Genomic DNA, 26,127 nt, shown 5'->3' with positions numbered 1-26,127 from the left:
GGACCACAGTTTACTCAGCCATTTCTCTCCTGAGACGCATGCAGAAGGCTCCCAGCTATTTTGCTGGCATAAATAATGCTGCAATAAACACCCTACCACTCACTTCCTAGGTCCCAGTGCCCTCATTTGTCTAAAACAGAGTCCCCAAAATGCCACCGTCAGGTCAAAATGTATGCACATCTTATCTTAAAATGGCAATATTATCCGAATAAAAAATTATTCTCATTAAAAAATGAATAAAAGCATAAAAAGAAGGAACACACACATAATCCCTCTACCCAGAGATGGTTCACTCTTCATAATTTGATAAATTTCCTTTGCAGAATGAGATCATGCAGTAGAGTTAGCTGAACTTAACAGGCTCAGATTAAATTCCAACGAGACTTGTCACACTCCCACCAGGAAGGTATGAGAGAGCCATTTCCCCCCCGCTCCGATTTCCCCACAGCTCTCTCACGCCAACCTAACGGACACAAACAGTGTGTCGCAGCCACTCCCACGGTCTACTTCCTTGACTAGAAGGGACACTCAACACTTCTCGTGGGTTTCTTAGGAGCGTGCTGGACTTTGACACACAGGGGAAACGAAAACATCATTGATCATTTGCCCAAGAATCGTCTTACCGACTTTTGCTGCTCAAACATAAGATTTTTATAGAAAAGGTGGAACTGCTCAAAGCTGAGTTCATCTTTGTGAGCGCCGATTTCCTGTAAATTAAAAGAAAAAGTAACCACTCGGTCTCTGAGGTTCCGTACAAGAACACCGCTCCACTATTAACAGGCAGGACCGCCCTTCGACAGCACTGGCTGAAAGCAAACTCACAGTCTTCTGAAGTCAAACTGTTCACAGGTTTCCGAATTTATCTGCCTAGAGAACATAACCACCAGGAGTCCCACCAGGTAAGGCCCTGGCCTTGAACCCCAAAATAAAAGAGTCTCGGCCAGAATCCCAAGGGCAGTAATACTTTCTGGGGGCAGGAGACATTTCCAAATCTAGACCTAGAGCAGGGTCCGTACATATAGGTCATTCTAAAAGCCAGGGAAAACTAACCAGGCCTTTGGACTTAAGAGTTCAACTCCAGTCAAGGTTTGTCCCCTGAACTGCTAAATGGCTTTGGGTCATTTACTTGAACCTTTCAGACCCTCAGTTTCTTCATCTGTAAAATGGGAAAACTACCACTACCCTCCCTAGGACTTCCCTGAAACAAAATCAGTAAGGTCTACATATCGCCTGCTCAGTAAAGGCTTGATAAAGAGCCAGGTTCCAGGGGGCTGCCTGGGTGGCTCAGTCGGCTGAGCGTCTGACTCTTGGTTTCGGCTCAGGTCATGATCTCATGGTTCATGGCCTCAGGCCTCATGTCGGGCTCCACGCTGACAACAGGGAGCCTACTTGGGATTCTCTGTCTCCCTCTCTCTGTGCCCCTTCAGGGAGCGCGTGCTCTCTCCCTATCTCAAAATAAATAAATGCATTTTTTAAAAATATAAAGATTCCTATGATGTGGTCATCAATGGTGAATGCTTCTCCCGCCTCTGTTTCTGCCTTCTTAGAATAGTTGGAATGTTTTAGGCAGGTCGAAAGATGGCTTGATAGCCATAAGGTGGGTTAACTCTTCCAAGAGCTCACTGGTACAGAAATGAATGCACATTCTTGGCTAAGGAAGCCTGTACCTGGGGCTGCCACTGACAAGGCCGTGTGAGTCCTGCAATTGGGACCAGCGGAATGGAGCGTCACTGGGCTCTGTGACAAGGGTCGGGACCTCTCAGAGCACCACATAGGGTGCCTACCTATCACCTCCGTTCTTATGCACTCAAGAAAGCCCCCCTGCCATACTCTACACCCCCACTCTTAGAGTCACCACCTGCCACAGATCTACCAAAAGCTCCATTATGCAAGAACATAAACAAACTAAGTGATGGCGGGGAGCAGGGGTGGGTGGGAAGTGGGGGGAAGTGGGGGGGCGGGCAGAGAAGAGCTAACTCCAAGTATGTTGTGAGGACTTGCATACAAAATGCCACATCCCTGACAACCTACGTAAGGAACCTTCCATGATAGCTTCAAAACAAAACAAAACAAAACAAACAAAACAAAACAACCCACGTGTTCAACGTTACTTGAAGGAAAGCAGGCTGTGCAATGGTGAGGGAAAGGGAAGGCTATACCGTGGGAACATCCCAAGTCAAGCAGCTCAGCAAACGTGGTCCTCAAGGAGGATGTTGTCTGCTAGGATTGCAAACATGGGCCTACGACCTCCAGGGGGTCCCTCTGTCTCAACTGAGACAGAGGAATCAGGAGGTGAAGGATTCTCCTGGGCACCATTCAGCGGGGCTCAAAGGCTACGTGACCCTAAATTCACAAAATCACCAGGCCAAGCCACGAAACTTACCACAAACTTATCTTTGAGGAACTTGGCACTGTTCACTTTGAAGTTGACCAGGGGCAAGATGGTCTTCAGCTCCCGGAGGCTGATGCTGCAAAAGAGGGAAACCCCAGCTCTATCCACCTCGAGGGGCTTCAACGGTAGGGGGAGCGGCTGTTCCCATCCACTCCACCCTCAGGAGCCCCGTGAGAAGACGGGCCGGACACAAGAGACCTTGGGCTCAAGGGGGCTGATGCCACGATGTGCAAGGCTGGTCTCCACACTTCAGGGATGGCCGTGGACTCAGGTCACTTAAGAGATTCGCAGGGTGAGCAGAACATGGTATCAGGTGACCAGAAAGCTTTGCAGATAGGAAATGTCCCAGGGGTTCAAACGAAGGGGAGATCGATGAAGGCCAGAGGGCGAGGGGGAAGGAGCTGACCTTATTCAAGCACCTGCGATGTGCCAGGCAATAACGTTACCTAACCCCTCACTACACTTGACCCCTCAACACAGTAAGCATCACCCACCCTCAGGGTTCAGAACAGGCCACGGGGTGGTGTTTGAGGGGGGAGGGCACACTGCTCGAGGTCAGAGCTGGGTGACGGCAGAGCTTGGGTTTGAATCAAATCCCAAAATGTAGTCATCTGGACCACATCACAGAAATCTTCATGCATGTTTTTTGCTAGGCCAGGTGGCAAGTTCAGGTTCAGAGCCAAGAAAGGGAGAGCGCATTCCGAGCAAAGGAAATAACCATACTGGGGACACCTGAGTGGCTCAGGCGGCTGAACATCCGACTTCAGCTCTGTTCATGATCCTGTAATTCGCAGTTTCGAGCCCCACTTTAGACTCTATGCTAATAGCTCAGAGCCTGGAGCCTGCTTCGGATTCTGTGTCTCCCTCTCTCTGTGCCCCTTTCCTGCTTCCTGCTCACACTCTGTTTCCCTCTTTCTCAAAAATAAGTAAAACATAAAAAAAAATTGTTTTTTAAAAAAGAAATAACCATACTGGGGCACCTGGTGACTCAGTCGGTCAAGCGTCCAAGTCTTGATTTCAGCTCAGGTCATGATCTCAGGGTTCCTGAGTCCAAGCCCCGCATCGGGCTTTGTGCTTACAGTGCAAAGCCCACTTGAGGTCTTCTGTCTTCCTCTCTCTCTGCCCCTCCCCTGCTCGCGTGCTTTGTCTCTCAAAAATAAAACGTTTCAAAAGTAAAAAAGAAATAACCGTGCTAGCAATAATGACAGCAGTGACGGCTGAAACCGACATAGCGCATACTCAATGCTAGGCACCGCTCCAGGGGACAGGGACACACACACTCATTCGATGCCCTGCCACCTTACGAGGTGGACACCGTTAGCACCTCCATATTCCAGCTGAAGAAACAGGCTCAGAGAGGCTGGGCGCTGGGACGTGGAGGACGTGGATTCCAGGGCAGCTGCCTGTAACCACCGCATGTTACTTCCCCTCTGGGAACAGCATGAACGGTGGGGAGGTATATGGGGTTAGGGTGGTGGGTCAAGGGCATGACATCCAGACCCCTGCGGCCACAGAGCCGAGCGTCTGGCAGAGTGAGAGACGGTGGTCCGCGGGAGCTGTTGGTGTGGTCAACAAAAAGTGCTCTGTGTTCTGGAGACGTCAGGCTGGACAGGGCTGTGCACGGCCAAGGAAGGAAGCCTGCCCAGGATGTGGGCAGAAAATGGCCCAGTTTCCCCAACGCTGCCAACTCGGCCTCTGCCGGTACATCCGGAAGGAAGCAGCATGTTCTACTCAGCAGCTGCCCCTGGAGGCGACTACGTGGGACTCTGGCCATCTCAGTGTCCCCATGGCCAGCCGTTTTACCTCTAGTCTAACAGCCCCCCTAACATCAGACTCCTTTACCTGCAAGACGCTTCCCTACCCCCCACTATTCCAGGGCCTGCACTGAGGGCTTTCCCAGAGACACTGAGAGCACCCATGTCAGGAGTGGCTGGCTGGGCACAGAATCAAGCAGGCTGCCTGAGACCCCCATCCTGACCCAGCCCCCAGGGCTGTCCAGGAAGAACCCGGCCAGGGCAGGATGAACAGAGAAGAGCAGCAGGGGCTGGCACCACGAGACGGGACAGGGAGGGGGTCTGGTCAAGCTGGTGTCCCTGCAGCGCTCATCCAGGACCAAGGAAGAGGTCAGAGTCCCCTTGGGGACCCAGAACCTCGAGGCAGAAACAGGGCCAAGAACCCTCCCCACATCAGGCACCAACATAGGGGGGCTGGGAGCCAATGGAGCAAATACAGGGTCTGGGGTAAGGAGACACTGAGCAACGGGGCATCTGAATCCACCGGCTGTGGAAGTCCCACCTTACCGCACAACAGCTGAGCCCCCAGGTAAAAGGTGGGGGGGGGGGGGCAAAGAGCTTCCTTGGGCTCCCGTGCCCGGACTTTGCCACCCCACTCCCCTCCCCACACTCCCACCCCCATCCCCGGGCCTGTGGCTGTGCAATGCAGGGCCTGACCCTGAGCAAGAACAAGCACGGAGACTCCCCAGCTGCTGGAGGGGAGGAACCCAGCAGCCCCAACTTCACCGCTCTCCCCGTCTGGGACTTGTCATGAGATGAAGAGAGTGCCTCGCCAGGGTCCCATCCAGCATCCAATGACTAGTCGGTCAGAGTGAGCAGCTCTCTGATGACCTCAAGGGAGGACGGCTCTACAGGCCGTGCTTGTGACCATGGCAGCCCATCTCCTCCTACCCCCTTCACACCCACCGGTGTCCGTCCACCCCCACACCCAGCCCAGTAAGCTTCCCACACACAAACCCACGTTTTAGACTCTGCTTCCTACAGGCTCGGCCCGTGACAGCCGGTTGGGACCCAGGGCGATTCCTTTGGAGAGGGAAGACAAGACATGACCCCCGCCATGGGCCACAAAGGGCCCTCCGTCTTCCCTGGAAGACATCACTCTACCATGGTGGCATCTTCCCTTGTCGGCCTGGCACGGTCCCAGCTCCTACAGCACCGCATCCCAGCAGCCCTTACCATGCTGCCCGGGGTTTGCAGCCCCAGGAAACTTATCTGCCCCCCTGAAGCTGGATCAACATCTCCATCACCCTAGGCTTCTTAGAGCAAGAAGGACAATAATAAGCCTATGTCAGTGCCCAACCTAAGTCAGGCACCGCCTAAATGCTTTTCACATACTGCCCCACTGAAACCTCACACCAGGAACTATTCTCTCTCTTCTACAGACACATTAGAGAGCTAAGGCACAGAGAAATTAAGTAATTTACCCAAACTCACACAACCAGTAAGTGTCCAAGCAGAGATTCAAACCTCACCACCGCCCAATAGAACTTTCTATGATGATGGAAACGTTCTAGATCTGCGTTGTGCAATGTAGCAGCCGCTACCCACATGTGGCTACTGACCATCTGAAATGTGGCTAGCGTGACCGAGGAACTAAAATTTTACTTTTATTTAATTTTAATTGATTTAAATAGCCACATGTAGCTAGGGGGCGCCATACCGGACAGAGCAGCTCTAGAAGCTTGGTTGTCCAGGTAGGGTCCCTAGACCAGCGGCACCAACGTCAGCTGGGAGTTTGTTCGAAATGCAAATTCTTGAGCCCCAGGCCAGACCCAGTGAAGGAGAATCTGTGCAGGGGAGACTGCACACCTAAGGCTAACGCCCCGCTCCCCCAGGAAGTCCCAATGTGCTGGGGCCACAACGTTAACTGCATGGTAGCTACCTGCATGCCTGCTGACGGACAGACCTGGACCCACACACCTGCCTCCCACCTGCAACCCCTGCCCCCTTCTGCCTCCTGAAGACCTAACACAGTCTGCCCTCTGTCCCCGCCAGCGTGAAGAATAAAGCACAGCATTCAGCCTATGCAAATCCAACGTTATATACCAAGGGGCAAAAGGCAAAGGAGGGAAAGAAATGTCCACAGGCGACAATCTGCTACCAGCCCTTGAGGCTGCTATCTGTCTGTGGGACTCAGAGCCTGTGACCCTCACACCTGGTAACACAATTCCAGGGGCCCTCAAAGAAGGCTCGGGGTTTTCTCAAGGTATATTTAAAAAAAAAAATTTTTTTTTAATGTTAATTTCTCTTTGAGAGAGACAGCGAGCAAGCATGCATGTGTGCACGCTGGGGAGGGGCAGAGAGAGAGGGAGACACAGAATGAGAAGCAGGCTCCGGGCTCCGAGCTGTCAGCACAGAGCCTGATGCAGGGTTCAAACCCACCAACTGTGAGATCATGACCTGAGCCGAAGTCGGTCACTTAACCAACTGAGCCACCCAGGCACCCCTCAAGGTATATTTTGACCACAGAAATTTCCCCCTTTTGCACCAACCTCAGAATTCCCAGGTAAGAGACAACTCAACTCTAAAGGCTCAAAGAGGGGCGCCTGGGTGGCACAGTCGGTTAAGCGTCCGACTTCAGCCAGGTCACGATCTCGCAGTCCGGGAGTTCGAGCCCCGCGTCAGGCTCTGGGCTGATGGCTCAGAGCCTGGAGCCTGTTTCCGATTCTGTGTCTCCCTCTCTCTCTGCCCCTCCCCCGTTCATGCTCTGTCTCTCTCTGTCCCAAAAATAAATAAACGTTGAAAAAAAAATTTTTTTTAAATAAATAAATAAAAAAAATAAAGGCTCAAAGATGGAGTGGGGCTGGGTCTCTAAAAATCTACCCAAGAGTTATGGTGAAAGCACTAACACCTTTGACTCAGTGTCCCCAGGCCTCGAAATGTCTTAAGGAACTCTTTCAAAGCTAGAACGTTCCATCTGCTCAATGTTATATGTAGGAATAAAAGGTAGAACTTTCATCCAACAAACACTAGGAAGACCAAACCAGTCAGACCTCTGACCTCAAGGAGCCCCCACCAACGTGAGCAGCAACTAGAAGGGAGGACTCAAGAAAAGCGGAGCACGTCCACCCAATGGGGACTAGGGAGCCATGGCACAAGGCTAAGAATCCTACAGAGACCCAAAAAATGCTTCTTTTAAGCATCACATCATAGGTTCACTCTGAAGACAACTGGGTGAAAATGTGAACCTAAGGAAGAACTGGACATAACTTAAATGACACACAAAAGACAACTTTTCAAACCAAATATCACCTTTCCATTGGTTGATTCCTAATATAGGCACTGACATCATGTTCCTGAAGAGGTGAAATGAAACATGTATGTTCTTAAGGTTTAACACAAGGTGAAGTCAGTTTAACTCTCCCCTCCTTCAGGGTGGGCTGGACTCAAGAGCTTTAGTCCCCAAGAACAGGGTTGGGGTGACTTTACAAAGGAGAAATCTTCCGACACCACCTTGGCCAGGTGATTAAGCATTGCATCGCCGCGGATGAGCCGCACCGGGAGCACACGCCACTCGATGTGATAGAACGAACAAGACCTTCACCTCTGTGATACTCTTCCCCAACACCCGCAGCCGCAGCCTACCTGTCACTCCAGCCTAATCACGACGAAAAGGTCAGACCAACACGAACCAAGGGCTGTACTACAACATACCTGAGATGTGCTCCTCAGAAGTGTCAAGGTCAGGAAAGACTGAGAAATGGTCACGGACCAGAGGAGACCAAGGGACAGAACAACGAAGTGAAACGTTGGGCCCCTGGACTGGATCTTGAACCAGGAAAAGGATGTCAGTGGGAAAAGACTGAGCCCCAAATAAAGTCCAGGGCTCAGTTCTGAGTCACATACCAATGCTGGTTTCTCAGTTTTGACAAATACATCATGACGAGGCGTGATGTGAGCATTAGAGAAAGCGGGAGGAGGATTTGGGAACTCCCTGTAAGATCTTTGCAACTTTCCTCTAAATGTAAAATTATTCCAAAATTTAGAAATTACAGAACAAAAGGATACAAGATCATGCGTGCAATTAGATTTTGATAAAGTAAAATAAATAAGTAAAAAGCCGAAGATGAAAATCTACTGAAAAATTTTATAGCTGGAGTTAACAGTGCTTACCATTTAATATCCAATTTATACATTTTTTTCCTAGTTTTCAGTATTTATAAAGTTTCCTAGAACTAACAGGAGTTACTTTCATATTTTTTTGAAAATTCGCTTTTTCAAAGTAATTATAAATAATTTTTTTAAAAAATCACTTTTTCGGGGCCCCAGCATGGCTCAGTTATTTAAGCGTCCAACTTCAGCTCAGGTCATAATCCCACGGTTTGCGGGTTTGAGCCCCGTGTCAGGCTCTGTGCTGACAGCTCAGAGCCTGGAGCCTGCTTCAGATTCTGTGTCTCCCTCTCTCTCTCTCTCTGCCCCTCCCCTGCTCATGCTCTTTCTCTTTCTAAAGTAAATAAACATTAAAAAAATAATAATAAAATAAAAATAAAAAATTCACTTTTTCAAAAGGTAATATAAATAACAGCATAAACATGAAAAATAAAATGTTGTGTCTCAGGGTCAGTGCTTGAAAGCTGAAGAAGGACTAAAATCATGAGGTGAACTTTTGAAATGGGCAAAGGATCTGAACAGACATTTCTCCAGAGAAGATAGACAAAGCTAAAAAGCATGTGAAAAGATGCTCAACATCCCTAGTCATGAGGAAGATGCAAAGCAAAACCAAAATGAGCTACTATTTCACACCCACTAAAGTGGCTGTTATTTGAAAGAAAGGGAGGGAGGAAGGAAGGAAGGGAGGAAGGGAAGAAGGGAGGGACGGAGGGAGGGAGGGAGGGAGGGAGGGAGGGAGGGAGGAAGAGGAAAGTAACTTGACAAGCAAGTGGCAAAGACTGGAGCCCTTGTGCCCTGCTGGTGGCTGTGTCAGTCTGCACCTGCCGTGGGAAACGGTAAAGCAGTTTGTCTAAGACTTGAACAGTATAGGGGGTGCCTGGGTGGCTCAGTTGGGTGAAGTGTCTGACTCTTGATTTCAACTCAAGTCACGACCTCACAGTTTCATGAGTTCGAGCCCAGCACTGGGCTCTGTGCTCTGTCTCTCTCAAAATAAATAAACTTAAGGGGCGCCTGGGTGGTACAGTCAGTTAAGCACCCGACTTCGGCTCAGGTCATGATCTTGCTGTTTGTGGGTTCGAGCCCCACATGGGGCTCTGCTGTCAGCTGAGAGCCTGAAGCCAGCTTCGGATTCTGTGTCCCCTCTCGTTCGGCCCCTCCCCAACTCATGCACTGTCTCTCTCTCTCTTTCAAAAGTAAATAAGCATTAAAAATAATTTTAAAAATATAGAAACTTAAAAAAAAAGATTAGGGGCGCCTGGGTGGCTCAGTCGGTTGAGCGGCTGCCTTTGGCTCAGGTCATGATCTCGCGGTTTGTGAGTTCGAGCCCTGCGTCGGGCTCTGTGCTGGCAACTCAGAGCTTGGAGCCTGCTTCCGATTCTGTGTCTTCCTCACTCTCTGCCCCTCCCCTGCTTGCTCTCTGTCTCTGTCTCAAAAATAAACATTAAAAAAAAAAAAAAAAAAGATTAGAACAGTACTACTATTTGATTCCGCAAATCCACTTCTGGAAAACGTACATAGGAACTGAAAACAGGGGCATGAACATTCACGTTCAAAGGAACGATACTCACAACCAAAAGAGGAAGGCTATTAAAGTGTCCATCAACAGATGCACGGACAAACAAAACGTGGTCTGCACCTATGGCGGAATATTATGCAGCCTTAAAAAGGAAGGAAATTGTGACACCTGCTACAGGAACATGGATGAACCATGAAGATGTCCTGAGTGAAACAAGCCAGAAAGACAAATACTGCCTAATTCCACATGTACGAGGTGCCCAGAGCAGTCAAACCCCATGGAGACAGAACGGAGAGGAGAGGTGATCAGGGCAGGGGAGGAGGAGAGGGGCAGGTACCGTTCACGGGGACGGAGTTTCAGTCCCGTAAGGAGAAAAGAGCGCTGAAGCCGGATGGCAGTGAATGCACAACAGCACAAATGTACTTCATCTCACAGAGGCATACACTTAAAATGGCAGATCTTACCACAATCAAATTAAATAGTTTACGGGGCACCTGGGTGGCTCAGTCAGTCAACTGTCCGACTTCAGCTCAGGTCATGATGTCCCAGTTCGTGGGTTCGAGCCCCGTGTCGTGCTCTGTGCTGACAGCTCGGAGCCTGGAGCCTGTTTCAGTTTCAGTATCTCCCTCTCTCTCTGCCCCTCCCTCCCTCCTGCTCTGTCTCTCTCTCTCTCTCAAAAACAAATAAAACATTAACATTTTTTTAAAAAAAATAAGAAGTGGGGCCCCTGGGTGGCTCAGTCAGTTGAGCGTCCGACTTCAGCTCAGGTCATGATCTCACAGTCTGTGAGTTCAAGGCCCGCGTCGGGCTCTGTGCTGATGCTCAGAGCCTGGAGCCTGTTTCGGATTCTGTGTCTCTCCCTCTGACCCTCCCCCATTCGTGCTCTGTCTCTCTCTGTCTCAAAAATAAATAAACATTAAAAAAATAATAATAATAAAATAAAAAAAAAATAAGAAGAAAAGCACCACCAAGCAGTGATGGGGGAGCCCCCATCCTGGTGGCACGCCCAGCAAGCTGGGTTGCTGCAGACGAGTCAGGTTACTCCTCTTGGCCTCAGCGTCCTCATGAAATGGACCACGAGGCACCCAGCTCAGCAGTCTGAACATTCCAGAAGCCCCTGCAACTCCAAGAGCACCCTGGCCGCTGCAAGCCCAGTTCTCCACAAATGCCAGCTGCTACCCCTTTTGCCTCTAGATGCGCTCGACGGTGAACGAGGGGGCTGGCCGGGACGAGTGCCGGGGAGCTGGGCACTGCCTGGGCCCGGCGGCCTCGAGCCCGCCGCCCACCCGGGGGTCTTTCCTTGGCTTCTGCTGCTCCTTTGTTTTCCTTCAGGAAACGCCATCGGTCGTGGGCGACAGGAAGGGAGGGGAAACTGGCAGAGCAGAAGTCAGTCGCCCTGCAGCTGGCACCTCGGTCGGAGTTCCTCTGGAAAAACTCCACCCGGGCCTCCCAGAACCACAGGAAAGGTGGCGTTTTCCACATGTTGACAGAGCGGCGGGGCTCTGCCCGAGGAGAGCAAAGTCGGGGAGCGTGAACGGTGAAGGCAGGAACAGGGTGTCAACTCCAGAAACTGACTTCCTCTCTGCTGAAGGTTCTGGTCGATGGAAAGACGTACCTCTGTGTGGGAATGCATTCTGAGCAGCACAGCCAGAGGGAGGCTTCCGTTTCTTGACAAGATGGAGAGGCGGACTTCCACACCAAAGCAGCAACCCTGTACCCGGCGTGCACGGAGAGAGGGCCCGGGGGGGCTCCACCTGTCACCCTTGTGCCAAGCCCAACAATGAATCACCTCGAAGCCACACAGAAAGGAAACACGAGGGAGGCCCCACCTCGGAGGCTGAAAGAGACCAGTGTGAACAAAATCCTCTGACGCGGGGACCCCCCACCCCAGATCCACCTGCATTAACACCAGGGCACAGCCCGGGGTGTGGGACCACATGGTGACTGCTGGACAGGTGGACGAGGGAGGGGGGCGCAGAACACGGAGCATGTTTCTGCAGACCTAACGACATGGCTGAACGTTTCACCACCATCGGTTATAGTTTCTCCATCGTCCCGTCGGACGGTGTATGTGGAACAAACCACGGAGGAGGCACGTCCGAACTCTGACATCACCAGGTGACGGAGGACAGCGGCCTGACCCCCAGGAGCCTGCGAGATGGAAAGGGGACACCCGGGGACAGTTGGAAAGGCTAGCTGCGACCTCGCATACCGCACTGACATAGCTTAGCAGAGAAAAGAAGGAAGGAAAATCACTTAAAACTTTAAGAAAAAGAGCCTCTTTTGTGAGGCTCAAATGATATATTAATTATAAGTGCCGAGCACAGTATCTAGTATGTGGGGGCTCAATAAATGGTGGTTTTTATCAGTTTATTATTAATAACAACTGGATCATAACCTAAAAAAACAGATGAGAGCATCTTCAACTTCACTCATAAATAAATACAAATTTAAGCAAAAATCTGCTGTTGCCTTTCACCCATAGGTCATCACGAGTCAGTCCGGTGATACAGGGCATAGGGAAAGGGGTGCCCTCCTGACCGCTGGGACAAATGCTAATTGCTACCACCTCCCTCAAAATGGTAGACCAGAAAACGCTGCATGGCTGGGACCCCTCCTCTAAGACTCTATCACACACGTTGACCCACAGGGAGACCCCAAGGTTGCCACAGCAACAGTCGTCACAATGATAACAAAGGACCAGGAACCACTCTGCCTGCATCAAGAAGGAAAAGATTTCTCATGAGTAAGGAAATTACACTCCAGCCAAGGACAAAACCATGTTTGTTACAGAAACGTCTGGCACACAGCATCATGTGTGCTGACAGGGAGGGAACTGCTCTGAGACGTACTGTTCAGTGAACAAGCACAACGAATTGCGTGTTATCCCGTTGCCCGGCTCACGTCCGCCCAGCCCGAGTAACCATCGCGAGTCAACACGGGTTACTTCGTTAACGGTGGACCTCTGTCCCACCACAAAATTGGGCAGGCGCCACGGCGATCTCGCTTCTCCCCGGGACCCGGAAGGTGCTGGAATACGAAGGCCTCAAGCACAAGGTCCAAGTGCTCCAGAGAAGTTGTCTGTGCAGACGGACTTGAGCATCCACGGAAGCAAGGCCCCAGACGGTCGTGTCTCCATCAACACCCAGCACCTGGCGCGGCGCCTGGTACCTCGAGGGTCCAATCCAACCTCACGAGGACCTTTCCACACCACAAAACATGCTCCGACTGCCTCGGGATGTTCAAGGAAAGAACACCAGAGGCCAAAATGATCTGGAAGAAAACCCACAAAAATATGAACGAATCTCACCTGTTTCTTCTGGTTTGATCCACTGAATAAATCTGCCTTCTCAGCCAACTAGGAAGAGAGTTGAGACAGAGGGAGAGACAGAGAATTAGTGCACAAACAAAACTAGTTCTATGCAATGGGGGCCAAGGAAACTGGAAACGAGAGGAGTTTTCCAATTTGCTAACTCGGGCAGCTTGGGAAGAAGCAGGTTTCTCCTTGGGGCTGACACGCCCTAGTTAGGAGCCAAGAGGCCCCTTCTAGTGGAGCCTAGAGGCCAGCATTCCTTAAACTGACGATCCTCTCTGATGACATTCATTAATCCCCCCCAAAAAGCTGGTAAGAAAAATGGCGGGAATCCGAGGGCTTTAACCGAGGGGACGAGAATTCACACACAATCCCACACAGACGTCCGTGACGCTGACTCCCGGGCAAGGCAGTCCTGAGCCTCCCCAATCCAGGAGGTAGTGGCAGTTGCGAAATGCGGTACCCTGCATCTGACTGCGGTTTGGTGAGCTGGTTTAATCCCTTCCTGATCCTGTAAGAAGGAGGCCCTCAATCCTCCCCTGGGACACAACGTCAACGTGTTTTTCTGGCTCGGCTTCAACGTACTCCTCACCCCACCAGGCCAAGCAAGGCTTAGCACCGAGAGAGGCTCTCCGACGAGAAGGTGGGGAGCCCACAGCGCCTACTGGGAGCTGCTGCACAGAGGACACTCACTGAGCCTCCAAGATGAAACGCCCCACTTTTCTTTTCTTCACTCACGTTGGCTCAAGGGAAAAGAATAAATTAATGTGCAAATACAGAGATAAACAAGCAAAAGTCAATACCTCTCAATAATGGTGGGCGTAGACGCACTCATCGCTTCCTGGTGTAAGATTTTCAAGCCAGAGAGCCACTTAGTCGCGTCTTCTTTAGAATCGGCTGGACCGGTGAATAGGAAGGCAAATGTTACTCGCTGGGAAAACCTCTACAGACAGACCGAGCCCCATACAGCCCACGGGGACGGGAGAAGCCAGTGCTGGTTTCTAGTTTTGCACGAGGGCACGGAAAAGGCATCTCCTTCACACCTTCGTGGCTCTGCGACCTGCCTTCTGTCTGAGATGAGGCCACGTGCCAGCGATGACCCTTCTACAGCAGGGATGACAAGTGGGACACCTTTTCCCCCCACGAGTTTTAGCTTTTACTCCTATGCTAACGAATAAAGTGCAGGGTCTAGGATTATTCACACCCCAATCCAGAGCAGCCCTCAGCATTTCCCGTTTCCAGATAAGGTCAGGGAGAAGACAACGGCTTGGCATCACTGAGGGACCACAAGTCCCTCCGGCACCGCTTGAGGGCTGTGTGACATCCGGCTGGTTCCTCAGCCTCTCTGTGCCTCACTTCCTCATCAGTAAAATGGAGCTAGCAAGGCAAACGCCTCTGAGTTATGACACATGCCTTAAGGACCAGCTACCCTGTTCACGTGGACGAGAGCACGCTGAGGCGGCTGCTCTCACCCTTCCCGTGTGCAGGAAGAGAATACGAAGCTCAGAGGGCAGAGAGACCCGTCCCAGGGCCAGTAAGCGTGAAGCTGGGATCTGAATCCAGGTGTCACTCCCTCTCTACTGGACTTGAACTGGAGAGCTCTGGAAGAGAGACCCCAGAGTGGAACAGACACCAAAGCTGGCACCCTGGACTCCCGGTCTCCCTGCCCAGAACAACCAGACCTCAGCCTGCAGCAGAGCAAAGTGGACATGACACCGAAAGTTCACGGGCCCAGGCCCCTCTCTGCTGCGTCATCTCTGCACCAACCACACGCCAACCGTCAGACGTCCACCCCCCATCTCCCACATCCAGCTTGCTATTTCCCTCCTTCAGCTCCTCACACACGCACCACCCTCCCCCCCGGGCTGGCCTCCCTCTTTCCTCCCAACTCCTACGTATGCCTCAAAACCCAGTTTAAAAGGGCCCTCCTCCTAGGGGCGCCTAGGTGGCTCAGTCGGTTAAGTGTCCGACTTCGGCTCAGGTCACGATCTCACGGTCCGTGAGTTCGAGCCCCGCGTCGGGCTCTGGGCTGATGGCTCGGAGCCTGGAGCCTGCTTCCGATTCTGTGTCTCCCTCTCTCTCTGCCCCTCCCCCGTTCATGCTCTGCCTCTGTCTCAAAAATAAATAAACGTAAAAATAAATAAATAAATAAATAAAATAAAATAAAATAAAATAAAATAAAAGGGCCCTCCTCTGCAAAGCCTTCCCTGGAAGTGGGCCCTCCGTGCCGCTACAGCACACTGTATGGTGATTGGCCTCTAGCTCTCATCACAGTGCACTGTGAGCCCCCGTCCGCAAAGCAGCGACTGTGTCCCATTATCTCCACGGTCCCAGGGGCATTTAGGTCAGTCCAGCGCAGAGTGGACGCTCAGAGGTGCGTGACAGACAGAGCAAATCAACGAGAGCTGCTCTGCGCTCGTTTACATGTCCCCGACCATGCTCAGGTTTCGTCTTCTCCTCGCCTTGGTCTATCTTTAGTGGGATTTACTTTCTCTCTCATCAGTCGTGGTTGCACACACAGCTCTAAGTCAGTAAGTCCCGGGGCTGGGCCTGAAGGGGGGACAAGCTTCTGCCTCTGAGTGAAGTGCTGAGCTTTTCCACAGCTTATCTTCTGGCCTCACAGAGGCTCTCGGCTTTTTGGCGGATTCATAGGGATGGCTGGAAATCTCACCTCCAGATCATGTGTGAGGGTACGTGTGCACGCATGTGTGTGAGTGTACGTGTGCATGCACGTGTGTGTATGTGTGTGTGCACACATATGTGTGAGATATAAGATTTCAGGATCCTTCCTCCAGATCAGCTAAGCTGAGTAAACAGTGTAGACCAGGCTCTGTTGGATGAAAACTAGAACCTGCCTTCAGCAATCTGCGTGAGCCAAGCAGGCCCTTAACAGACGCTTACAACATCCCATTGGGGCAGACGCGATCATTCTCCCTGTTTCACAGCTGAGCAAACTGCAGCTCAGAGAGGTTGAGCAGCGTGCCCAAAGGCACACAGCTAGAAAGAGGCAGGGGAGAATTCAAAACCCCGATGTCCCTGGAATACACATGAGGGCATTCTGCTGCTAGAGGACGTCCCAGGGAGGAAGCCAGGCACAGTCAGGGAGGAAAGCACACGGACGTGCACTCACCTGCCAAACTGAGAGTGCTCAGGACGAACTGGGTGCCGTACAAGATGGTGAAACAGCAGTCCTCCTTCTGGCGGGCTGCCTTCGCGCGCTCAAAATCCTTGGAGTTCTTCCCGGGGCGGATTTCCTTGATTTCCATGATATCCACTGGAAGACAATTGAGAGGAGCCCATGAGAAGCTGGAGTTCACTCTGCCTGGGGACGCAGCCCGCGCCTGCACCCCGCTCACGCACAGCCCAGCCCCCTCATCCCTGGCCTGGAGACAGGTGGTCCCGGCCCCTCAGCCCTGCCTGGACGGCAGGATTACATGCAAGCAAGTAAAAACCTGGCTGGTTGAAGCTACTAAGTACTGGGACAGTTGTTGTAGACCAAGAGACGCAGAAATAAGAGGAAATCCACTCTCCCTATAATCCCTGCTGCTGCTGGACTCCAACCCACTCCTGGACAAATTGGGCCAGGATGGCCACCTGGCCCAGGGGTGACCCCTCCCCCTCACAGATGGCCACCTGGCCCAGGGGCGACCCCTCCCCCCCACGGATGGCCACCTGGCCCAGGGGCGACCCCTCCCCCTCACGGATGGCCACCTGGCCCAGGGGCGACCCCTCCCCCCCACGGATGGCCACCTGGCCCGGGGTGACCCTTCCCCTCACACACAGGATGGCTGCCTGGCCCAGGGGCGACCCCTCCCCCCCACAGATGGCCACCTGGCCCAGGGGCAACCCCTCCCCCTCATGGATGGCCACCTGGACCAGGGGCGACCCCTCCCCCTCACGGATGGCCACCTGGCCCAGGGGTGACCCCTCCCCCTCACGGATGGCCACCTGTGACCCTTCCCCTCACACACAGGATGGCTGCCTGGCCCAGGGGTGACCCCTCCCCCTCATGGATGGCCATCTGACCCAGGGGTGACCCTTCCCCTCATACACAGGATGGCCACCTGGCCCAGGGGCGACCCCTCCCCCTCACAGATGGCCACTTGACCCAGGGGTGACCCCTCTCCCCACACACAGGATGGTTTCCTGACCCAGGGGTGATCCCCTTCATCGATGGCCACCTGACCCACTGGGTGACTGCTTCCCCCACAGATGGCCACCTGACCCAAGGGAGACCTCCCTGCCTACCATAGGATGATCATGGACTGTCATAAGACAAACTCAACCGGTCCCTTCCTCCCCTTTTTTTCTGTCAAAAAAGCACCTTTCCTGGGATAGACCCATTCCTGCTTCAGATGATGCTGATCTGCCCTCCCTCGCCTCCTACCACGACAAGCCAAAGAGGGAGCCCAAAGGTCCTAGGAATGACCAAGGTGCCCCACCCCAGGTGACCACGACTGCTTCAGGTACGAGCACATGGCCCAAACTGGGCCCCCTGCATCCTCCGGGGACTTTTTTGGCCAGAGATGTTTGCAAAATTTCTCTTGCTGCTGCCCCCTGGCTGATAAAACATGAGTCTGGGGGTAGCAGGGAACATGCTGCCCGCCACGGACTATCCATTCCCAGGGCCAACACCACGATCCAAGCCACTGGAATCTCCCGCTTGGTCCACCGAAGTAGCCCAAGTTACCAGTAGCCAGAGTCATTTTTATGAAATACAAACATACTCAGGCTACTCCTGGGCTTCGAACCTTCTGATGGCATCCCGGTGCTCTTAGGACTAAGAGCCAAGGCCCGGTGTTGACCCCGCCAGCCCCTGCACCCTCACCCCCCATGCTCCAGCCACCTGGTGAGCGGCCGGCCACCCCCACCACAGGGCAACAGTACACGCTGTTGTTTCTGCTAGGAATGCCCTTTGCCTGGTTAGCTCCAACTTCCCCCTTGCCATCTCAGCTCAACCACCATTGGCCGCATAGAACACCCTCCAATTCCTGCTCTCATACTTACCAGCCCCTCGCCCCGCAGCTCAGAACAGAGGCAAGAGCCTAATGCTTTGACTCGTGGAGTCAGGAGTGCTCCCTTCCTCATCACTGTGTCCCCCGCCTCCACACCGCCCCCACCCCCAGCAGGGTGGTTGGTAAACAGTAGAGCCCAATAAATAGTTGTTGAACGAGGAAGGGGGCAGAGAGACCGGGGACAGAACCAGAGATGGGACAGAGGGAGCTAGACGCAGAGATGTGAACAAACACACGCAGAGAAACCCAACAGGGGAAAGAGAGACAGAGACAGGAGCAGAGGACAAGCCACCCAGCCGAGGAGGGAGGGAGATACAGACATACACACACAGTCAGAGAGGCAAGAGCAGGAGAGATGGAGACGGAATGAAAAAGAAACAGGCATTCTGAGCAGGCAGGTGGTCCTGACCATCCGCCACCTTCCACTTCAGCCCCAGGAAGCAACTCTGCTCTGTTCAGAGCCGGGCCCGTCCTGGACAGGCTACAGGCACCACCTCCCCCCGCAACCCCGCCACATTGGGATGGCTCGCCTCCGTGATGTCCTCCCACCCACTTCCCTCTCCCCAGGCTTGTCCTCACTCCTCGCTCACCGGCTGACCAGATCTGGGCAGATCCCACTCAAGTAACTTAGCACTACCTGCCTTCTCCACCCCCGACTCATCCTCTTATTTCTAGATCTGTGCTGTACCGCTCCTCACTTGCACGAGTATGTTTCCAGGTTCGTCTACCCATGGATGTACATTTCCCCGTCCCCCCACCAAAGCCCCAGGAGAACAGGGATCGCGTCCATCCTGCTCACCCCCAACCAGAGCCTCACGGCCCCCCGCACCAGGGCCTGGCTCAGAGCAGGAACTCGGGTTCCCATGGAATGAAGGAATTAGGTTCTCAGGTGCCTTGGTTTGGCTTTCCCCAGAAGGGGACCCTCAGGGGAAGATTTGAGCACAGTGGTTTATTTCGGAGGTGATCCCAGGAACACCGCAGAGGACTGGGGATGTGAGACAGACAAGGAAAGCGGCCGAGCAGGAGGAGGATGCTAGGAATTGCACTGGCCGGCCACGGGCACCTGGAGCTGACCGCACGGGGGCTGTGGGAGGCCTCACCCCACCAGGAAGCAAGACAGCCAGGGCATTTATCCCTAACCGCCATCCGCTGTGGGTCGAGGGCTGTTTCGGGGGCCTGACTCCCCAGTCCTCAAGCAGAGGGCTGCAGTGATCACACCAAGCTGGCTTCAACGTGCAGAAATGACTGCTACAGCCATCAGAGTCCGCCTGCGGGGGCCTTTGCCACATCAGGTAATTGATCCAGTAGCTTCTGTGCTATCCCCACAGGATGCAGGGATCGGTGTGTTGGAGGGGTCAAAGGCCCAGTATCTATTGCAGTCAGAAGAGCGATGGATGTGCACAAGTCCCAGCTACTGAAGAGAACAGCTTCTCGGGGCTCCCAGCCGACGAAAGCCGAAACGTGGACACAGGACAAGAGGTCACTGCCTGTACGTGCTGTATCCCCAAAGGTGTCTTTGCTCAGCAGATGGATCTGGGATTAGAGACACCGCAATCTCTTTGAATGTAACGGCGTTATTAAGATTCCGTTCACATAAAATTCATCCATTTCAAACGTACGATTCACAGGCTTGTGGAAACCTCCAGCAAAGTCAATTTAAGAACGTCTTCACGACCACCAAGAGAAACCCACACCCTTGAGCTGTCACTTTCCATTCCCCATCCTGTCTGCACAGCAGCCCCTGGTAGCCACGAACCTACTTTCACTCTCTACAGAGCTGCCTTTTCTGGACATTTCACATACACGGAATCACAAGGCACGTGGTCTTTTGCGTCTGTCTTCTTTCATTTAGCATGAGATCTTCAACGTAAGCTGGGGCTAGTGCTTTATTCCTTTCTAGGGAGGGGTAATATTCCAGCGTGCAGATGGACGACGTTTTCTGTGTCCGTTCTTCCGGTGACAAGCGCTTGGATTGCCTCCACCCTTCAGCTACTGTGAATAATGTGGCAATGAACGTTTGCATACAGGTTTCTGTTTGAGCACTTGTTCTCAGTTCTCTTGGGTATCTCCTGGGAGTGGAAAGCCACCCTCCTGGGTCCACACTCTCAGGGTTGCCGGTTTAATTGTGAGGTAACACCTTCATGCCACGGGGTTGTCCAGCCACCAGCCGGGCCCGGGAAGGCGCTTAAATGTCGATGTCAAGTCAGCCGTGGATGGGCCTGTGGCTGAGGCCTCTGTGCAAAGGCAGGGGTGGGGCCACCACTCAGCCCTTCACAGCTGTCACTGCTACTTCCCAGGCCTCCGAGCAAGGAGGGGCCAGCTCCAGAGGAACCGAGGGCTGCCCACTATCCACGACCCCCACCCTGGTTACCAAGAGCCCCAAGAAGGCAGACAGGAAATGCCTCAAGCAGCGGGTGGTGCGGGGGGGGGGGGGTTCTATTTGGTAATCGGCCAAGTCTGAGGGGCCTGTTGGTCATCCCTGATATGTATCTGATCTTGCATCACACAGGGGCACCTTGCTGAATGATGATCCCACTGCCCACGGGGTACAGGGCACAAAGCGGGGGTCGGGCCTCCTGCGCTCAACTCCATCAATCCCCAGTCAGCTTTCTGACCTGCAGCTGGAAACAGAATCCTAGGGCCGGGGTTGCAAACTTGCCTCCCAAGTCACGCAAAGTTCACGTGTGGTGCCTAGTGGGTGGACTCTGGAACCAGACTGCCTGCGTTTGAATCCCAGCTTCTAGGTGCTTCCAGCAGGAATTCACCTCTTTGGGCCCCCACTTCCTCATGTGGACAACGGGAGCAAGAATGGCCTCCTCACACGCTGCTCTTTAAGGACTCGAGGAGCCTGCGTGTGCACGTGCGGGCATTAAAGTAGCACCCGGTAGGGGCACCTGGGCGGCTCAGTCGGTTAAGTGGCCCACTTTGGCTCAGGTGATGATCTCGGGGTCTGCGACTTTGAGGCCTGTGTCGGACCCCGGTGCCTGCTGAGGATTCTGTGTCTCCCTCTCTCTCTCTGCCCCTTCCCCGCTCGTGGGCACACTGTTTCGCGCTCTCTCAAATAAATAAAAACATTAAAAAAAAAATAAAAGAAAAGGGGCGCCTGGGTGGCGCAGTCGGTTAGCGTCCGACTTCAGCTCAGGTCACGATCTCGCGGTCCGTGAGTTCGAGCCCCGCGTCAGGCTCTGGGCTGATGGCTCAGAGCCTGGAGCCTGTTTCCGATTCTGCGTCTCCCTCTCTCTCTGCCCCTCCCCCGTTCATGCTCTGTCTCTCTCTGTCCCAAAAATAAATAAACGTTGAAAAAAAAAAATTTTTTTTTAAAAATTTAAAAAAAAAATAAAAGAAAAAAATAGCGCCCAATAATTGTAACTAATAGAGATGTAGTAACTTCTAGGTGCTTGTTAGCGATGATTTTTTGAATTACTGATACAACCGAATAAAGTTGCTCTCCCGGAAGGTATAAGAAAAAAACACCGTCTCTCAATTTCTCTGTTGTGGACATTGAAGGGGCACGTCCAGAAATACTGATGTGGAAAAAAAATCCACCACAGCTCACGTAAATAGGATCCTGGATGTTAAGTGCCTGTGTCTGCACTTGTACGTACGTATCCACATGTATGCACACACACATGTACGTACGTATTGTGCACAGATGTCTAACAACTCTATCTAAATACCCACTGTAACTTGCCAATCTTTTTTTTTTTTTTTTTTTTTACACAAGATGCACTACCCAGATTACACCCACTGTAGATGTTTGTGTGCAGGGACTGATGAAAACACTGGTGTGTATCAGTCTGCAGTAGGACAGGACCGTATTCGGTAGTCCCAGGAGTCCTAGCGTTTACCTCTGACAAGCAAACTACCAAACCGAGTCCCGTTTAGATGACCTCTCTAGTATTTTCAACAGATTATTTCACGGTCATTTCTATTAAGTCACAAAGTAGAGGACGAGGGGAAAAAAAATTAAAATTCACAACCAACACCACATGGTATTCTACGTACTATTCGCAAGCATGTTCGGGAACGAGTTCATTAAAGCATCGAATAATTAGGTGGCTATCAAATGATATTTGTTGCCGTCAGTGCTCTGTATTCGTGCAGAATACACAATGGGTTGGCTTTCAGATGTTTACAGGTATTAAGCAATACTGGAGAAATAGGTTTTTTCCAATCAGTTGGTGATTCATCACCATTTATATCCACGTTTAACAGGACATACTACATGGCTATCTAAAAAAAAAAGATGTCGTTACTTCTGTTTCCAGGAACACATTAGACTCAGCTAAAGAGGGACGCCTGTATCTGTATACATATATATGTGTGTATGTAAAAGCAGGAGAAAAGGTAGAAAAAATAAGATTTCTCCAACTAGCTGACAATAAGGGTTACTGGTGCGGAGGATGACGGGCTAACGGTGGGCTTGATCTGCCTGGGTTGGAACTTTTGCCAAGGGCACACACACGTTCACTAAGATGACCGACTTTATTTTCAAAGTAGGCTCTGGTGGCCAGAGCTCAGACCATGCACGCTCATGTGGTGGGGCTCAGCAGCCGTGTTTCCTGCTTGAAGAAGTGAGATAACACGGCCACAGAAGTGAGGCCTCCTCTCTGCACAAACTTGGCTTCCCAGCATCACCTAGGGCTTTCCCCAGGTCCGACCACGCTCCTGGCTGCCCTCCCCACCCATCACCTGCAGACACACACTTGGGGCTCCAACCTCCGCCCACTCCCCCGCCCTCTTTGTTGGCCGTCCCCATGACCCATTCTTCAAACTGTTTCCTTTCCGGGCCACTCTCAGGCTGCCCCCCACTCCTAGAAACCCTCCTACCCTCACACCGGGCATGTGACTTTTTCTTTGATTCCCACACTTGCCCTCAAACGAGGGCAAACAGGCTTAAAGCAGCGTCAGGGAAGCCCCAGTGGTATGCAAGGGGAAAAGGGACTGCTGAAGCTTGGCCACCTTCCCACACATACCCGCCCCGCCCCCTGCCCACCTGCCAGCCATTCAATCGGCCAGGTGGTTACTAAGCATCATGCTGAGGATGTACTGGGAAGAGACACACGGACGTGGCCCCGCCCTCAGAAGCCTGGGGAGGAGAGACCCTCTCTGAACCAGCACACGAACACATAAGCCTGCAACCACGCTGAACACCTCAAAGGACGGGAACAGAGTCTACATGGGGGCTTCTCCCCACAAGGGGAAGAAAGGCTTCTCCGAGGGCATCTTGCTAGAGTTCTGAAGGCTGGAGGGAACCCCGGGAGGGGGGGATGTGGGGGCGGGAGAGCCCTGCGAGGCACCCCAGAGCTCGGGCAAATCACCTCCCATCTCGGTTCTTTCCTCATCTGCACAGTGATAGCAATACCTCCTTCACCGAGCAGCTCTGCAAACAAGGTGAAATTACACTAAATAGAAACCGCGTGGCCCCAGGAAGAGGTCTCAGTCAAGGTTAATTTAGCTATTGGGATGCGTGTCCTTTCGTACCACCTTCCAACACCACCTTCACCGCTGCCAGTGGTTTCACCTTGTCTCACGGGTGCTATGTCTCGATGAAAAACTCTGCTTTGCCAAACCAAGGGTGCCGGGCTGTTTCGCATACATGACAGCATGTAACCCTGAAGCTACATCAACAGCTGAGATGGACTTGGGAGACACGGTTAGAAAAAGTCAACGTGGGGCGCCTGGGTGGCTCAGTCGGTTAAGCGTCCGACTTCGGCTCAGGTCACGATCTCACTGTCCGTGGGTTCGAGCCCCATGTCGGGCTCTGTGCTGACTGCTCAGAGCCTGGAGCCTGTTTCAGATTCTGTGTCTGTCTCTCTGTCTCTCTGACCCTCCCCCGTTCATGCTCTGTCTCTCTCTGTCTCAAAAATAAATAAATGTTAAAAAAAAAATTAAAAAAAAAAAAAAAGAAAAGAAAAAGGTCAACATGAGGGGCACCCGGCTGGTTCAGTCAGTAGAGCATGTGGCCTTTGATCACAGCATCACGAGTTCAAGCCCCAGTTGCACATAGAGCCTGCTTTAAAAAATAAAAATAAAAAGGGTCTACATGGGAGACCTAAAAGAGCTCAACTTTAGAAGAATCTAGCAGCCAGGGGCACCTGGGTGGCTCAGTCACTTAACCTCTGACTTCAGCTCAGGTCATGATCTCAGAGTTTGTGGGTTCGAGCCCCACATCAGGCTCTGTGCTGATAGCTCGGAGCCTGGAGCCTGCTTCAGATTCTGTGTCTCCCTCTCTCTCTGCTCCTCCCCAGCTTGTGCTCTGTCTGCCTCTCAAAAATGAGTAAACGTCTTTAAAAAAAAAAAAAGAGAGAGAGAGAGAGAAGAATCTAGCAGACATGTGCTTCAAGTCTGACTCTACCCATCCAGGCTACGCAACCTGGGATGGGTTTCTTCATTCTGGCTTCGCCTTTACTTTCTCATCTGTAAAATGGGAACGAATATCCATCCCATACGTAGATACATCTGCAAGAACTTGGTAAAATGTAAACTGTTCCACGAGTTTCAGATATTAAAGTCCTTTGAAAGCCTAAGCGTTGGGGAGTGAGAGGGGGCTGCCCTTGTCTTCTTTGTTAAAAAATACAGTTGCTGGAACTGTGCCATCTCCGGCGGGGAAGGTCCCAGCCTTGCGCTTCCACAGGAGAAGACCCTTCCAGGACAACAGCACTCAAGTGAGTAGGTCGTTGTGACTGTCATGCTTGGCATTCACACAGAAATGCTGGATGAACTGCTTTACAGATGCTTCAGAGTTTTAAGTGATACTGGAGGAAAGGATTGAGCTAGTCTCTCCAGGGACCCCTTCTCTCCAGAAGAGCAGCCAACAGTCTTCAACAGGAGTCCCTAAGAAGAAAGTAGGCATGCCCAGCTCAGTCTCCCTGTCTAGTTCTGGTCCGGTCTGTCCCCCAGGAACCATGTGCCCTGCTCTGCTCCCTGCCTCTCAGAGCGGGCTGCCTCCAAGTGGCCCCTGGGTGTCCACCAGGGCCAGAGACAGAGTCAGCGGCCCAGGCGCCAGAGACAGAATCCAAGCGAGACTCCCCAGGAGGCACACACCCAGAGCAGACCTTCTTTGTCACTATTTGTCCTGACCTGTGTTTCTCAAGTGTCTCCAAACTCACGAGAAGATGAGAAAGAGGGGCTTCCTGAACCGGCCAGCTAACACCCCAAACACCAAGCATCAAAGAATTCTGTAAACACACACTCTTTCAGGGTCACTTGAATTTGAAGTTTTCCCTCTCCTGCTGGAGACTCAGTGCCAATAATCCTGTCGTGTGGTAGGTATGTGATACCCTAAATGGTGCCCACATCTTGTTATGTCGTGTGACATAGTTTAACATCAATTGGAAAAAATACACATCTAGCACCATCTGTAAATTTAAGTTAAAAAGAACGAGTCCATTTAAAAATACAGATCGCATATAAAACAGGTGGAGGGCAGGTATGACAAAAATCAGTAAGACCTAAGGAAGGGCTCGCCACCTTATACAGGGCCTGTTGAAATTTTAATCTGCTTGGCTTTAAACCAGTCCCGTCTCCCACAGTTACACGGAAGGCCTTCACTGTACCAAGATTATAGATAGATCCTGCCCCACCCCACCACCCACTGGACCAGTTGTTGATTTGGGTTGTTTTCTTTTTTTCGGAGTCATGTTTGCTTCTGACACCATTTCTCAGATGTCAGTCATGTGATTATCACCTCTATGAAGTTTGCCATGTCTGTATCCTGCTGGCACTGTGTGACATTGGTCTTTTAAGTCAACTCACCTTTTCAACTGAAAAAAATATATATATGTACAGATGTATTTCAATAACGAGTTGTCTCTGGTAAAAAGAGACAACCATGTATAACAGGAATCGTACAACACAAAGGCAGTGGCAACAGGATGTGATTAAATTCTGCCTAGAAACAGCTGATGCCACAGACCAAGCCCTCAGCGTGGTTCCGAGTTATAAAAGGTGAGAAAGCAGAGGGTAGAGGGCGTGAGGCCGACCAA

The 26,127-nt window shown here is 52.0% G+C and overlaps 1 protein-coding gene across 7 annotated transcripts in view; it reads right to left on the bottom strand.

Annotated features, from left to right (window-relative positions):
- PLCG2 (phospholipase C gamma 2) overlaps positions 1-26,127 on the bottom strand; it is a 152,937-nt gene that overhangs the window by 78,256 nt on the left and 48,554 nt on the right. For all 7 annotated transcript variants that reach the window (XM_047078825.1, XM_047078826.1, XM_047078822.1 and 4 more), the window contains exons 3-7: positions 16,255-16,398; positions 13,928-14,021; positions 13,122-13,169; positions 2,384-2,468; positions 624-707 (exon numbers count right to left, since the gene is read on the bottom strand). In XM_047078825.1, coding sequence (XP_046934781.1) covers positions 624-707; positions 2,384-2,468; positions 13,122-13,169; positions 13,928-14,021; positions 16,255-16,398 — 455 coding nt within the window. The remainder of the gene's footprint in view (positions 1-623; positions 708-2,383; positions 2,469-13,121; positions 13,170-13,927; positions 14,022-16,254; positions 16,399-26,127) is intronic.

Source organism: Lynx rufus, unplaced genomic scaffold, assembly GCF_022079265.1.
Source record: "Lynx rufus isolate CCGP_SWC_20201006 ecotype Redwood Valley unplaced genomic scaffold, mLynRuf1.p SCAF_16, whole genome shotgun sequence".
Lineage (NCBI taxonomy): Eukaryota > Metazoa > Chordata > Mammalia > Carnivora > Felidae > Lynx > Lynx rufus.
Note: the sequence above shows the minus strand (reverse complement) of the source record. Positions and strands in the feature narration are given on the sequence as shown.